Source organism: Rattus norvegicus, chromosome 8 (genome assembly GCF_021556685.1).
Source record: "Rattus norvegicus strain SHRSP/BbbUtx chromosome 8, alternate assembly SHRSP_T2T, whole genome shotgun sequence".
In the NCBI taxonomy this organism is placed as follows: domain Eukaryota; kingdom Metazoa; phylum Chordata; class Mammalia; order Rodentia; family Muridae; genus Rattus; species Rattus norvegicus.
Genome location: NC_141541.1, coordinates 26,565,419 through 26,580,630, shown reverse-complemented (window position 1 = coordinate 26,580,630; position 15,212 = coordinate 26,565,419). Strand labels below are relative to the sequence as shown.

The 15,212-nt window shown below is 50.1% G+C and overlaps 1 protein-coding gene across 4 annotated transcripts in view; it reads left to right on the top strand.

Moving 5' to 3' along the window:
- Kank2 (KN motif and ankyrin repeat domains 2) overlaps positions 1-14,870 on the top strand; it is a 29,329-nt gene extending 14,459 nt beyond the window's left edge. For 3 of the 4 annotated variants that reach the window (XM_087560014.1, XM_087560012.1, XM_087560013.1), the window contains 9 exons: positions 1,539-1,688; positions 1,780-1,882; positions 2,327-2,563; positions 6,104-6,191; positions 7,038-7,257; positions 8,795-8,937; positions 11,297-11,497; positions 11,872-11,961; positions 12,699-14,869. In XM_087560014.1, coding sequence (XP_087416140.1) covers positions 1,539-1,688; positions 1,780-1,882; positions 2,327-2,563; positions 6,104-6,191; positions 7,038-7,257; positions 8,795-8,937; positions 11,297-11,497; positions 11,872-11,961; positions 12,699-12,752 — 1,286 coding nt within the window. In that variant the 3' untranslated portion in view covers positions 12,753-14,869. 4 annotated transcript variants of the gene reach the window in all.
- Positions 14,871-15,212: the final 342 nt, after the last annotated feature.

The window sequence follows — 15,212 nt, the reverse complement described above, 5'->3', positions numbered from 1 at the left end:
AGCTATGCATGCATGTATGTGCACACATTTTCACACACTCACAGAATCTTACATACATGCGCATGTGTGCACACATACACAGATCCAATCATATACCCACAACCACACATACTCACATTCATTCACACAGTCACTCACATACAATCACACACACACACACACACACACACACACACACACACACACAGATAAAGAAACACCAGGAAGGAATGGGGTTGCACACCTTGGAGCCCTGCACTTGGGCAATGGAGACAGAAGAATTCCTACAAGTTCTAGCCAGCCCAGGCTACTTAGTAATGCCATGAGTTAAAAGATGCTTTTTAGGGGGCAGGGATGATCCCGGGGCACAGCCTACTGCCTAGGGCACACATCTCTTACATATGAAGTTTGCATCTCTCCTGACCACCACACTCTTGCTGCAATTGCATTTTTTTTCTCTAGAAAACACTCAGGGTGACACAGAGTGTGAGAATTGAGTCTGAAGGCAGGACTGTGAGGCCCCCGAGAGCTCTGTCACCCGCAGGATGCCACTGGACAATTCTGTATTGTGTTGCCTAGGATTTCAGTTCCCTGGGCCTCAGTTTCCTCCCTCTATAATCAGACCCCTTCCGGGGTTGGAAGCTTGAAGGTGTCGCATAAGGACTAGCTCACCTGTGAGAAAGGACCGCATGGCACATGGCCGTCATGCCTCTCAGGCGATTTGTGGGGTGCATTGTATGGGCTGTGGGAGTCAGAGGATGCCTCTGGTAGTTCTCACATGCATCTAACTTGGATTTTATTTAATATTTATTTATTTATTATGTATACAGTGTTCTCTCTGCATGTATTCCTACACACCAGAAAAGGGGACCAGATCCCATTACAGATGGTTGTAAGCTACCGTGTGGGTGATTGGATTTGAACTCAGGACCTCTAGAACTCACTTAGTACAACAAGCTGTCCTGGAACGGCTCAGTAGACCAGGCTGAGCCATCTCTCCACACCAGCCAACTCTTGTTTCTTTACTGTTCGTTTGTTTTTGAAAGATGTATTTACGTATATGTCTATGGAAAATGAGCGCTTTATCTGCATGTACATCTGCACGCCAGAAGAGGAGATCCCATTTCAGATGGCTGTGAAATACCATGTAGTTGCTGGGAATTGAACTCAGGACCTCTGGAAGAGTAGCTGTGCTCTTAACTGCTGCTGTCTCTCCAGCACCCCCGTTTGTTTGTTTTTTGAGACTGGATCTACTCTCTAACCCAGACTATCCTCCCATTTGTAGTAATCCTCCTGCCTCCATACCTGAGTGCTGGAATTACATGTATACACCACCAGCCCACCCAGTTTGCATGGTGCTGGGGATAGACCCAGAAATTCGAGAGTGCTAGGCAAGTGGTCTACCATCAAGTCCAGCATTGTGCTTTTTAGAGATAACAGCTTACTCTGTAGCTCAGACTAGCCCTCCTGCCTATACCCAATGACACTAGGCCTGGACCAGCACATTAGGCCTTTTTCATTTTCCTGATCTTCTGAGATGCCACCTCTTGTCATCCCAGACCCTCCACCATCTCCTGCAGAGCCTTCCCCCTCTAGTCCATACCCTGCTGCAGAGCCTGAGAACCCTGCCCCAGCTGCCCAGGACACCACGGACAGGGAGCTCACCAGGCCTGTGGCATCGCAGGACTCACAAGCGGCCGAGGGAGCAGGTAAGCAGACAATCTGTGAGGGACACAGGACCCCAGTCATCCTCAGTGGACTCGGGATCACAGGCCACTTACGCCACATGGCCTCTCTTAGGCGGAGCCTCCTTGGGAGTCCAATCAGCCTTGAAGAGGAAAGAGGTCCCTGCAGACCCTGACGTCCACCAGAGGAACCTTCAGTTTGTGGGCATCAATGGCGGGTGAGTGGATCTCCAGTGCCCGCTGACTCCAAGTCGTTCATACTGTAGCACTGATGGGTAGGAACCGGGGCCTGAGCTTGCTGCTGTGAGAGCCACACTCAGCCTGGTCCTCACTGTTGATGCCTTCATGAAAGCATAAGGAATATAGGGTGAGGAAACTGAGGTAAAGAAATGCGTGCACCTTGCTGGGACCTGATCTGTGGCTCTGGAGCCTATGCAGGTCTAGTGGGGGCTGTGACGGGTGCCGCGTGGCACGGTTAGAAATGGAGACCATGGGCTCTGGAATCCCGAGTGAGGGGCTGGAGTGTGGATTTCAGACAAGTGCTCACTAACATGTGACTTGCTTTACCCCCAATATAAAATGTGGAGAAGCCGAGAACCCGAGAGATCACAACCAATCCCTCCTACACCATCACCATCGGTGTCCTTCCTGTCCACCCTTAGGTATGAGTCCTCCTCGGAAGACTCCAGCACAGCAGAGAACTCGGAACACGAGAGCACAGAGAACGAGGCCCCAGAGCCTCCGGTGAGGGTTCTGAGCACAGCTGAAGGCCCTCAGCTCAGGCCTCTGGGGCCTGCAGTGGGCAAGACCAGTCAGGACGAGCGTCAGCTCTCTCAGGAATCCCAGCGTGTGCCCGAAGCCAAGGTGGCCCCAGGACCTGACCCCGAGGAGGAGATTCGGTCAGTTCTCTGGGTCGGATGGCATCAGACAGGGTGATGGGTAGCTGGTCTGCCGCCTGGGACCCAGCTCTGCAGGCCTCCTCCTCTCAGACAGGGATTCCTGTCAGTCACTCACTATGAGCATCTCACCTGACCTTCTGAACGTTTTTCTTGTCCTTTTGAGACTGTCTCACTTTGTAGCCCTGGCTGGCCTGGAACTCACTAAGCAGACTATGTGAGCCTCAAACTCAGAGCTCTGCCTGCCTCTGCCTCATGGGTACATGTCATATGTGTGCACATGTGTTTGGGGATGTATGTGGGTATGTATGCGTGGGAAGACTCCTGGGCAGTGTTTCTTCTTTATCTTTCATTTTATGTGTGTATGTGAGATGTGCATATGTGTACCGTGTGTGCATGTGTGTGCATGTGTGTGCACATGGGACCATGCCTTTGTGTCTGTGTGTGATGCGGGTGCACGTGTTTGTGTAGGTATATGTGCACGTGTGTGTGCATGGGAATGCCCCCAAGACTGGCATTCGGTGTCTTTGGCCATCACTGTGCACTATATCGATTCACTCAGTATCTCTCCCTGACCCCGGCTTACTGTGCAACGCAGTTTAGCTTGCTGACTTGTTCTGCAGATCGCCTATGGAAGACACAGGCCTGCTGGGCTTGCAGCTCCTTGCCACATACCCACCCAGAATTTCTGTGGGTTCTAGGAATGTGGATTCCTGCAAGGCCTTGTCTACTGAGCCATCTTCCCAACCCCTCCCTTTTTATTTTGAGATATAAGGTCTTATTAAGTTGCCCAGGCTAACCTTGAACTCACTCTGTAGCACAGGCTACCTTGAATTTGTAGTCCTACTACCTCCAGTTCCTGTGTGTTAGGATTACAGACAGGTGTAACCAGCCTAGTTTATGGGGTGCTAGGGCTGGAACCCAGGGCCTCAGGCCTATTAGGCAGTCTAACAACTGAACTTCATCTCATGCCCATTTCCAGCCCTCAAGTCCACCAGCCATGGCAATGAACATGCTCTCAGGAGCTATCCTGAGACACATGAGAACATGTCTCAAAAACAGGGAGAGGGCTCAGAGGGTGGTTCACCAGTTAAAAGCATGAACTGCTCTTCTGGAGGACCTAGGTTCAATTCTCAGCATCCATATGTGTCGTAAGACAAAACTTTCTCTGGGAAGACACATTAAACGGCAGCGAGGAAGCCCATGACAGACATACCACCAAAGTCCAATTTGGTCAACCAGTGAGTTTTATTGGGGTCACTTACAGGAATATGGGGAGGTTACTTAAAGGGTCAGAAGTGACTCAGAGACAGCTGCATCAGCAAGGTGCACCCCAGAATGAACGACAGCTCACAAAGCTGGGAACCTGGAACACACTTCATAGCCTGCAGGCAGCTCAACAGTTTGGAGAGTGTTTGTTCTGAGGTACTCTGGTCTAAACCTCCTCTAGGCAGCTTGGCTGGTCTGAGAGTCTTCTCCACAGCCCAGCTTCCCTTCCTCTGTGGGGACTCTCAGCTTTCATTGTTTACTGTGGAAGGAAGAGGCCTAGTGAACCTGGTCGGTTTCAGGGACTTCCTGAAGCTACTCTGAGTTGTTTACTTCCTGCTTAAGGAGCATCCTTCAGAATGGTATGCTTTAGTCTTGGAGGAAACTGTTAACCCACAATGTGATAGCTCACAATCATGTGTAACTCTAGTTCCAGGAGATCCAAACCCTCTTCTGGCCTCTTCCAATAGGGCACACATGGTGCACAGACAGACACACAGACAAAATACTCATACACATAAAATAACAATGAATAAATCTTTTTTTAGTTTATAATCTGATAACATTTCTCCCTTTCTCCTCCCATGTATGCTATTCTGTTCTCTTTCAAATTCTTGGCCTCTATTTTCTTTTTACTAATTGTTACTGCGTGCATCTAGGCATATACCTATATATTCCTAAAGTTCAATCTGCGTGATGCTACCTGTATGTGTATTTTCAGGATCGACCAAAACTAAATCTTTTAAAAGATAATGATGATGACACCTTTAATCCCACAGCTTGGGAGGCAGAGGCGAACAGATCTCTGAGTTCCAGGGCAGCCAGGGCTACATAGAAAAACGCTGTTTAAAAAAAAAAAATCCAGGGGTTGGGGATTTAGCTCAGTGGTAGAGCGCTTGCCTAGCAAGCGCAAGGCCATGGGTTCGGTCCCCAGCTCCAAAAAAAAAAAGAAAGAAAGAAAGAAAGAAAGAAAGAAAGAAAGAAAGAAAGAAGAAAAAAATCCAAAACAGTGATGATGATGGTGGTAGTGGTGAGGAGGAGGAAGAGGATGATAAAATGAGGGGCCCCCCTGTCGGGTAGCTCCTTACTGCCTATAACTGCAGCTCCAAGGACTGCTACCCTGTCACCTCCACAGGAGCCTGCAGTCAGGTACACAGACACACAGATAGCAACATACAGTTTTTAGATTTTTGCTTTAGTTAGGGTTTTACTGCTGTGAATAGACACTGTGACCAAGGCAACTCTTTTAAGGACAACATTTCATTGGGGCTGCCTTACAGGTTCAGAGGTTCAGTCCATTGTCATCAAGGCGGGAGCATGGCAACGTCCAGGCAGGAATGGTGTAGGAGGAGCTGAGAGTTCTACATCTTCAAACTGAAGGCCACTAGGAGAAGACCGACTCCCAGGCAGCTAGGACGAGGGTCTTAAAGCCCACCCCCACAGTGACACACCCACTCCAACAAGCCCACACCTCCCAATAGTGCCACTCCCTGGGCTAAGCATATTCAATCCATGACAGATATGTTTATTTTACTTATGCATAAGAGTGTTTTGCCTGCGTATAGGTATGTGGACCACATGCATGCTTGGTGCCCACAGATGTCAAAAAGGGATCCCTGGGACTGGAGTTACAAACAGTTCTGAGCCTCCCTGTGAGTGCTAGGAACCAAACCCAGGCCTTTTAAAAAGTGCTTTTAATTACTGAGCCATCTCTCCACCCCCTTAAACATAAAAGTAAATAAAGGAGCTGGAGAGATGGCTCAGCAGCTGTGAGCACGGCCTGCTCTTCCAGAGGACCCAGGTTCAATTCCCATCACCCACATGGTAGTTCACAGCTGTTTGTAACATTAGTCCAGGGGATCTGACATCCTCACACAGACCTATGTACAGGCAAAACACCAATGCACGTTAAAATAAATTTTAAAAAATTATTTAAGGGGTTGGGGATTTAGCTCAGTGGTGGAGCGCTTGCCTAGGAAGCGCAAGGCCCTGGGTTCGGTCCCCAGCTCCGAAAAAAAAAAAAAAAAAAATTATTTAAAAAAATTCCAGGCAGTGATGATGCACACCTTTAATCTCAGGAGGCAGGGGCAGGCACATCTCTGAGTTCGAGGCCAGCCTGGTCTACAGAGCAAGTTCTAAAACAGCCAGAGCTACACAGAGAAACCCTGTCTCAAAAAACAAAAACATAAAATAAATAAAGAGCTCTAAAAGATTAACAAATGAGTAAACTTTCAGAAAGTAAAGCAACGTAAGCTCACCCCTGTCTGTTTCTGGCAGGATGGATCTGAGCCCTGACCTCATATCAGCATGCTTGGCCCTGGAGAAATACTTGGAGAACCCCAATGCCCTCACGGAGCGAGAACTGGTACGAAGGACCCTGGGCACACTCTCCTACCACACCGCGATGCAGGATGTCTCTGCACCTACTCAGAGGCGACCCAGACACGAAGGGTGTAGCTTGGTGGTGGGTGGGGCTGAGTCCCAAGATTGTGGTGGGGTCCACTGCTACCCGGAGACACCTGGCTTCATGTTCTTGTTTTTGGGATGTTCAGGAGATATTTTCATTTTAGGAGCTGTGTTAGAGTCTGTGGGGACAAGCAAACATTTTAGGGGCTGTCTCTAATTATCTTGGAATGTAGGCAAGCATACACTACATTCCAGGGTCCTACCCTCTATCACGTCACTGGCCCTGTGGCTGAGTCAAGGACAACATTGTTTTGTTTGTTTGTTTTCATTTTGCTCATTTTGAGGTCTCATGTAGCCCAGGCTGGCCTTGAACTACATGTGGCTGAGGATGACCCTGAACTCCTGATCCTGCCTCCGACTCCCAAGTGCTAGGATTATACGTCCACGCCACCTCACTGAATTTGTTTGTTTTCTGAGATAGGGTTTTCTCACTAGGGTAGCTGGATGTCTGTGTATGCCTGGCCTGAAACTCCTGTATAAGTCAGGCTGGCCTTGAACTCACAGAGATCCTCCTGCCTCTTCTTCACGTGTTTGTGTTCAGACAAGTTCTCAGTGTGTAGCCCCGATTTGACTTGAACTCTGGATTTTTTTTCCTTGGACTCCTGAGTGCTGGGATTAGATAGGTGCTACCTTGGCCAGTCACAGGAGCTGCTGTTTGGGGACTCCCTCTTCTGTTCTTGTATCTTTGTGCAGAAGGGGATGGGGATCCCAATCCTCACTCTGTCCTCCTGCCGTCTCTATGCAGAAAGTGGCTTATACCACGGTGCTTCAGGAGTGGCTGCGCCTGGCCTGCCGCAGTGATGCACACCCTGAGCTTGTACGGCGACATCTGGTCACCTTCAGGGCCATGTCTGCCCGGCTGCTGGACTATGTGGTCAACATCGCTGACAGCAATGGTAACACTGCCCTGCACTACTCCGTGTCACATGCCAACTTCCCTGTGGTTCGGCAGTTGCTGGACAGCGGTAAGCCTCCAGGGAGGACCAGCCTGGTGGTCTGATGGGGGAGGCATAGGTTCCCAAGCTCATGAGAGAGTGGTTGCCTTCCTGTTCTAAAAGTCCCTGCTCCCTTCACAGTTTGATGGAGGGTTGGTGGTCAGGGATTGCAGTGTCCCAGTCTGATGGGGAGGCACCATGTTTTCCAAGTCTGAGGGAGCTTCCACTCACTTGATGTAATAGAAGCAATGCACCTTCTAAGTTGGATGGGGCAGAGTGTCCCCTTCATTGACTGATGAAGGAGGCTTTGCCCTGATGAAGATACTCTGTCTCCTAGAGGATTGTAGCCAGTCTGGTGGAACTCAGTCTTCTTAGCAGTACGATGAATTCCCACTAGACACTAGGATGCAGGTATCAGCAATGAACGGTACCTGTGTAATGGATACTTTCACTGTTATGGATACTCTGTTTCCAAAGCCCTTGTGTGAGGGGAGGCCTAGGCCTCTGGGCTGACATGGTATTCAGTCAGACAAGAAGAAACCTGTCTTCCCTGGTCTGATGGAGTAGACAGAAGCTCCCAGTCTGAGGGAGGCAGAGCTTAGGGAGCGCCAGGATACAAAGACTGGTTATAAAAAGAAAGAAAAGAAAAATCTGGCAGCTGAGGAAATGGGCAGTAGAGAAAGTGCTTTTCCTGTCAGCATAGCCATGGTTCCGGTCTCCAATGCCTAAGAAAAGAAAACAAAAAGCAAATCTAGGCACGGGGTGGAGTCAGGTGCCTATGACATGACCCTTGGGAGGGAGGAGGTGTAGACCAGAGAGTCTCTGGAGTTTGCTAGCTGCCAGCAACAATTCAGTGACAGATCTCCTGTCAAGAATAAGGTGGAGAGCAGTGAAGGAAGGTGCCTGTCACTGACCTCTGACCTACACACACACACACACACACACACACACACACACACACACACACACACAGAGGCAGCAAGATGGCTGAGTGGGTAATAACACTCCTGACAACCTGAGTTCGATCCCTGGACCCACACAGTGGCTGGAGAGAGACAGCTGTTGCAAGCTGGCCCCTGATTTCCACAAGATGTCAGGGCAGGTACTCCCACCCCAACTAACTAAATAGAGGTAAGAGGTAGATTAGGCAGCTGCAGAGATGGCTCAATGGTTAGAAGTGGGTAATGCTCTCCCAGTGTAGCTACCAGCTCCCACAACTGTCTATAATCTACCTACGACACCCTCTTAGAGACTCCAGGGACGCTTGGACTCTGGTGCACATATATGTGCATATACACAGACACACAAGTTGAAACATAGTAAATCTCTTTTTAAAGTAATTTTTTTTTTTAAGAGAGACCAGACAAACAAAACGAAACATAAACGGAGGTACCTGGCTCCCGGAGACACTCTGTGGTTTCCACAGCACATGAACAGTCCACAGAGACCTACTCAGCTATGCCTAGACAGAGGGAGGGGCACAATCCCCAGTGCTCACCGTGGCGGGCCAGCCTTTAGTCTGATGGCAGAGGCTCATGCCCACCCTTCCCCTCCCCTCCCCACACAGGCGTGTGTCAGGTGGACAAGCTAAACCGTGCTGGCTACAGCCCGATAATGCTCACTGCTTTGGCCACCCTGAAGACCCAGGATGACATTGACACCATCCTTCAACTCTTCCGCCTTGGGAATGTCAACGCCAAAGCCAGCCAGGTACGGGCCTGCAGTGGGCCTTTGTTTACTTAATTCATTTACTGGGGATGGGCGTAGGCCTGGGTACTCTTTTTGAGACTCGCAGGTGGGCCCCAGGTCATCAGACTTGATGGCAAGTTCCTTTATCCATGGAGCCACCTCACCTGCTCCCTGACCTCCTTTATGGACTCCAGGCTGAGGGCCAAGCCTGGTCTATAATTAGGTATTGAGACTCAAAGCAGCAGGATTATTTCTTCAAGACTCGAGGCAAGGAGTTGATGTCTGAACCTGATTGACTCAGCCTTAGAGCAAGCTCCAGATAACTGGCATATGATGTGTGTGTGTGTGTGTGTGTGTGTGTGTGTGTTTGGTCCAGAGGACCAGCATTTTAAGACATGTTTCCCACTAAATCTAGGGCTCACACAGACTAAGATCCCCCTGCCTCTGCCTCCCTGGCACTGGGATTACAAGCTACATCCCAACCCGGCTGTGCATGGGCTTTCTCTGGATGGAACTTGGGTCTATTACCTACTTGATATAACGTCTCTTCGCCTCTCTTTTTGAAACAGTGTCTGTTACAGAGTACCCCAGGGTGGCCTCGAACTCACAGAAATCCGCTTGCCTCTGACTCCATAGTGCTGGGATTAAAGGCATGAGCCATCGTGCCTGGCCCCTATTTACCTCTATTTATTTATTTATTTGGTTGCTTGCTTTGGTTTTTTGAAACAATGTTTCTCTGTGTAGCCCTGTCTGGTTTGGAACTCACTCTGTAGTCCAAACTGACCTTAAACTCTAAAGAGATCCCCCTGCCTCTGCCTTCTGAGTGCTGGGACTATAGGCACAAGTCACCACGTTCTGCTAAACCTTATTATTTATTATTGTTGGAAGACTAATGATTGAGCCCCACACATGTGAGGTAAGTGCCACGCTATCTACAGGGCCCACCTCCCTCTTCTTCCTCTGTTGTTTTTTTTTTAAGATTTATTTATTATTTATTTTTTGTTTGTTTTGTTTATGTAGCCCTAGCTGCTATGTAGATCAGGTTAGCCTACAATTCAGAGATCCCCCTGCCTCTGCCTCAAGTGCTGGCATTAAAGATGGCACACACGCTGTCTGTGTTTTGCCTGCTTGTATGTGTCCCTAAGAGGGCATCGGATCCCCTGGGACTAGAGCAGCAGGTGATTGAGAACCACAGTGTGGGTGCAGGGGACCAAACCTCTGCCAGAGCAATGGGTGCTCTGAGCCCCTGAGCCACCTCTCTCGCCCACAGCTCTCTTCTTATGTGTAATTTGAGGAAAGATTCCACTGAGTTACCCAGGCTGGCCTGAACTGTCAACAGACCTTGAGCATGAGGCCCTGTGGTACCAGACCCCCACCTCTTCACTTCCCTTCCCCTCATCCCACCTCTGTCTACAGAGGTGACACGTGCCTGTAATCCCAGCACGTGACAGAGGCAGTAACACAGGGGTCAGTGTCACCTTCAGCCACAGCAGGTTCTGGGCCAGCCTGGGCTACGTGAAACCCGATATTAAATAATATTAATAATAATATTGATGATGAAGAAGGCCCTGCACTCACTGGTACACTCTCTATCCCAGGGCCCTGCTTGCTCTGGACTTACTGGGCATGTCTTATAAATGGAGTTACAGTTCCCTAAATGTGAATCAAACCGTTAAACCTCTGAACTGTCAGCAGACTAAGACAAAAGTGTCACAGGTTCCAGTCCATTCTGGGGGCTCTGCAGTGAGGCTCTGTGACACCAAAATAAACACACACACACACACTGTCTGTGATTTTTTTTTTTTTTTGCGTCTAGCTTTACCCTCAATGTTTTTAGAAGTTAGAGAGCATCCATCAATATTCTGAATAACGTTTCTTGTCATGGCTGAGTAGTATCCTGATGTATGACTTGACAAGGTTTGCTTTGTCTCTTCATCCTGTGGTGATCACCATTTTTTTTTCTTTTTTTCGGAGCTGGGGACGGAACCCCAGCTTGTTAGGCAAGCGCTCTACCGCTGAGCTAAATCCCCAACCCCGATCACCAATTTTTTAACCACTTGGGTGTAACTACTATGTAGAAATATCTCGGCTGGATATGTTTTTTTTGTTGTTGTTGTTTACTTTTTTATTCACTTTTGACAAGTTTTTACATAATTGTCCACCTATGAGTTGGGAGCTCGTGGTAGGTGGCTAGAACCAGGCTAGCCCTTCTGAAGAAGACCAGTTTATACTGAGACCTGAGGGAAGAGAAGAAGCCAGGTGGGCCCAGTCTGTGCACCCAGTCAATGTCAGAGGGGAGCCGCGGGACATCCGGGAACATCAAGAGCAGAGGTATGATGCCACCAGGCCTCTGTACTACAGCCCTATTCTGTTGTCTCAGGCAGGACAGACGGCCCTGATGCTGGCGGTCAGCCACGGGCGGGTGGATGTGGTGAAAGCGCTGTTGGCCTGTGAGGTGGATGTTAACATGCAGGATGAGGACGGCTCCACGGCCCTGATGTGTGCGTGTGAGCACGGACACAAGGAGATCACCGGGCTCCTGCTGGCTGTGCCTAGCTGTGACATCTCACTCACCGACCGCGTGAGTCCCCACCCGGTGCTCCCTGGTGCTCCCTTGGAGGGTGGCTGCTCCTCAGTGCTCCCTGGTGCTCCTCGGTGCTCCCCCGGAGGGTGGCTGCTCCTCGGTGCTCCTCGGTGCTCCCCCGGAGGGTGGCTGCTCCTCGGTGCTCCCTGGTGCTCCCTTGGAGGGTGGCTGCTCCTCAGTGCTCCTCGGTGCTCCCCCGGAGGGTGGCTGCTCCTCGGTGCTCCCCCAGAGGGTGGCTGCTCCTCAGTGCTCCTCGGTGCTCCCCCGGAGGGTGGCTGCTCCTCGGTGCTCCCCCAGAGGGTGGCTGCTCCTCGGTGCTCCCCCGGAGGGTGGCTGCTCACGGGGCTTCTTTAGAGCTGTATGTTTTACAGGATGGAAGCACAGCGCTGATGGTAGCCCTCGACGCTGGGCAGAGCGAGATCGCATCTATGCTGTACTCACGCATGAACATCAAGTGCTCCGTGAGTCCTCTTCCCGGCACAAGAGGGTGGGATTCAAAGGAGCTTTGGGATCAGATAAGCTAGGAGGTTCCACCCCAGCCAGTGCTAAAGAGTTAAGTTTGAGGCCAGCCTGGGCAGCTAGGTAAGACTTAATCTCAAAATGAAGAAAGAGGACGGCTGGAGCTCAGTGTAGAGCCTCTACCCAGAATCCCCCAGTGAGGGGCTGTGGTATAACTTAGAACCCTCCGCATTAGCATTCGATTGCCTCAAACAGTATTTTGGGTTTTGTTTGCTTTTCAAGGTAAGTATACGTGAGTGTATTACGATCCTCCTCCAGCTGGGTTGTGAGTTTGGGCAAGCCTGGACTACATTGTCAGATCCTATCATATATGTGGAGGGGAAGTGGGCCACTGCCTCAGTAAACTAAATGGCTGGGATCCCGTGACAGACTTTCTCAAGCCCCTCCAATCTCCAGAGCCTCCGCTCTTGCCCTTCCACAGCTTGGATCGCCCTTCTCCCAAGGGTGCCCTGCTTGACCTGGTGCAGGGGTCAGGGAAGAAGTCTCCCTCTCTCCTCCCCGGGCTCCACTTTGATTCCTTCCCATGCATTCTCCCTGCAAGCACAGGGTGACAGCCTGTCACTGTATCTGCTGTGTTGGAAGGCAGGAGCTGCCCTCTTTCCCTTAGCATCCGCAGCAGATCTCCTCAGAGGGATTTAAAAGTATGCCAAGAAAGAATTCTGCCTCTCCTCACTTACAGTTCGCTCCCATGTCAGACTACGAGAGTCCGGCTTCGTCTTCAGCTGAAGAGTGAATACAGGGAACCAGTGAGTCCCCAGGACCCACCAGCCACAAGCCATGGCAAACCGTCCGTCCTCAATCCCTGTCCCTTTCTGCCTTGGCATTCCTCAGCCCTGTTCTCCACAGCAAACCCCCTGCACTTCCCTAAGGGAGCTCTGACATCTACCAGACTCCAGCCTTTCCCAGCACCGTGGGTTCAAAGCCAGAAAGCCAAGCTACATTCTCCTCCCAGTTGGCGCCAGTTGGCGACGCCCGGGTGTGGGTTTCTTATGAAGAACAGAGAGAACAATCAGCCGGCAATTATGGGAGGAGTGGGGGCAAGGGGGGAAAATACTGTATTCTTGAGTCATTGTTAGGGGATGGGAGGGGTCAGAATTCAGTTGCTAAATTTGAATGTCACTGGAATGTTACAGTGTCCTTTGTCTCAACACTACAGCAGGTCTCCACAAAGCCCGCTCAACACCCTTTGTCACCTCTTTTCATTGTCTAGTGTACAATAGGGTTTTGTCCACTGCCCTCCACCTCTAGACGGTTTCTTTAGGGCCAGGGGTGTCTCTCAAAATAAGACTCTGTCATCACTTAGCCATCTGCCTCCCGCCAGAAAGCAGTGTTTTCCTTTCACTGTCACACACACACACACACACACACACACACACACACACACACACGTACACACACATGCATGCACACACGGGGCTTGTCACCCTGCAGCTGATGTTCTTGCTGTGACTTGGAAATGACTACTTACAAGGAGAGGTTATGCAGACCTCCCTATTCCCCACAGGGAGGGCTTGGGACAGGAGAATGCTCCTAGAAAACCTTTCAAACCTACATACAGACACAAAAAGAAAAAAATTTCGGAGCGGCTCCCAGCATCCCAGGCAGAGCCTCCCTCCTCAGAGCGTAAACAGAGGATGTGATACTGACCAAGAACGGGCTCTCGCTCGGAAGCCCATGTGTTCCTGATTAAGAGCTGGCTGGCCTCAGAGCACTCCCAGAACTAAGCTTAAAGTGCCAGGCTTTGCCGAAATCCAAAGGGACAAATGAGTAGTTTTATGTTTGTGTGTTTGTTTTTAATGCCCTAGAGCTCCTGCTGGTGACAGGGTACAGACAGGCTGCACTTTTCTCTTACTGGGTTTCCTTTCTGTCCCCAGAATCTCAGCGTGGTTCATAGGGGGGTTGGATCTTGTTGTTTTTCCTTGTTTCTTTTCTAGATGTGCCTTGTGATGGGGAGGACATGTCCTCTCAAGTCTCCCTGTGTTATCCAGGTCACAGCTGGACCCACTGGGCCTTGGAGCCAAACCTCAGGAGGGCAGAGTTGAGGCTCATGAACTAAAGGAAAGTGTTCGTTTCTCTTCTAGACAAGTAGGTCTCTTGGTTTGATGGAGTCTTACTCCGCTTGACTTTTGTAGGAGGGGTTTGACTAAGGCATAGAGGCTTGGTTGGCATGAGAAAATAAGATGGATGGGTGGATGGATGGATGGACGGACAGACGGATGGATGGATGGGTGGGTGGACAGACAGACGGATGGACAGACGGATGGATGGGTGGATGGATGGATGGATGGATGAGTGGCTGGATACATGACTAGATGGATGGCTACTTAATGGATGGGTAGATGAGTCCGTGGACAGATGAATGAGGAGTGGTTGGATGAATAAATGAGCAATGGATGAGAGACTAGGCGGGGCTGGTGGACGGATGTCATGATGGAGTCTTTGCACGTGTATAAAACAGAAAACCAAACTGTAGGACAGCCGCTGGTGTCTCCGGACGCTCACAGCCTAGGGTACATTCATAAGGCTGTGCTCTGAGCTGAGCCCCGAGTTCCAGCCTTGTAGCCAGCAAGGGAGTTTATTTAAGGTTCTGGAAGCATCAGCTATGACCCCAAAGCACACACTCCTCAGAAAAGCCCCTGTCTGTTTCTGCCACTGCTGCTTTCTGTGTCTCTGTGAGGGGGCCACCAGGGCCAAACACCGGTCTCTCCTCTCCTTTCCTGTATACTCATGTTGTATTTCTACTCCGTGACCACGGTACGTCCATGAAGACAGTGTTACACGTAAATGAAGTATTCTTTTCTTGTAATCATGTTTTAGAAAGTAAAGGGACTTAATAAAGCTGCAAACAAGCGTTGCGTGTCTATTTTTCCCCCTGTTTTTAGGCTAGCCTTGAACTTCTCATCCTTCTGCCCTCTCTTCCCTTCTCATATACTTGATGTCAGCAGTGTAAACCGATGTGCCGTGCTTGCTAGGCTAACTGAACCACAGCCCCACCCTCTGCATTGTGTTGTCTCTTCCCATACTTTGTGTGTTGTAGCTCTGGGAACTGCACACAGAGAAGTGCGGTGCCACTGAGCCACGCCCCCAGCTCTTTTTTTTTTTTTTTTAAATTCTGGGATAAAGGGAGTTTATGGGGGAAGGGAGAGGAGGGAGGAAGACCTGGGGAGGGGTGGACAGTCTTCCTGCCTACCCT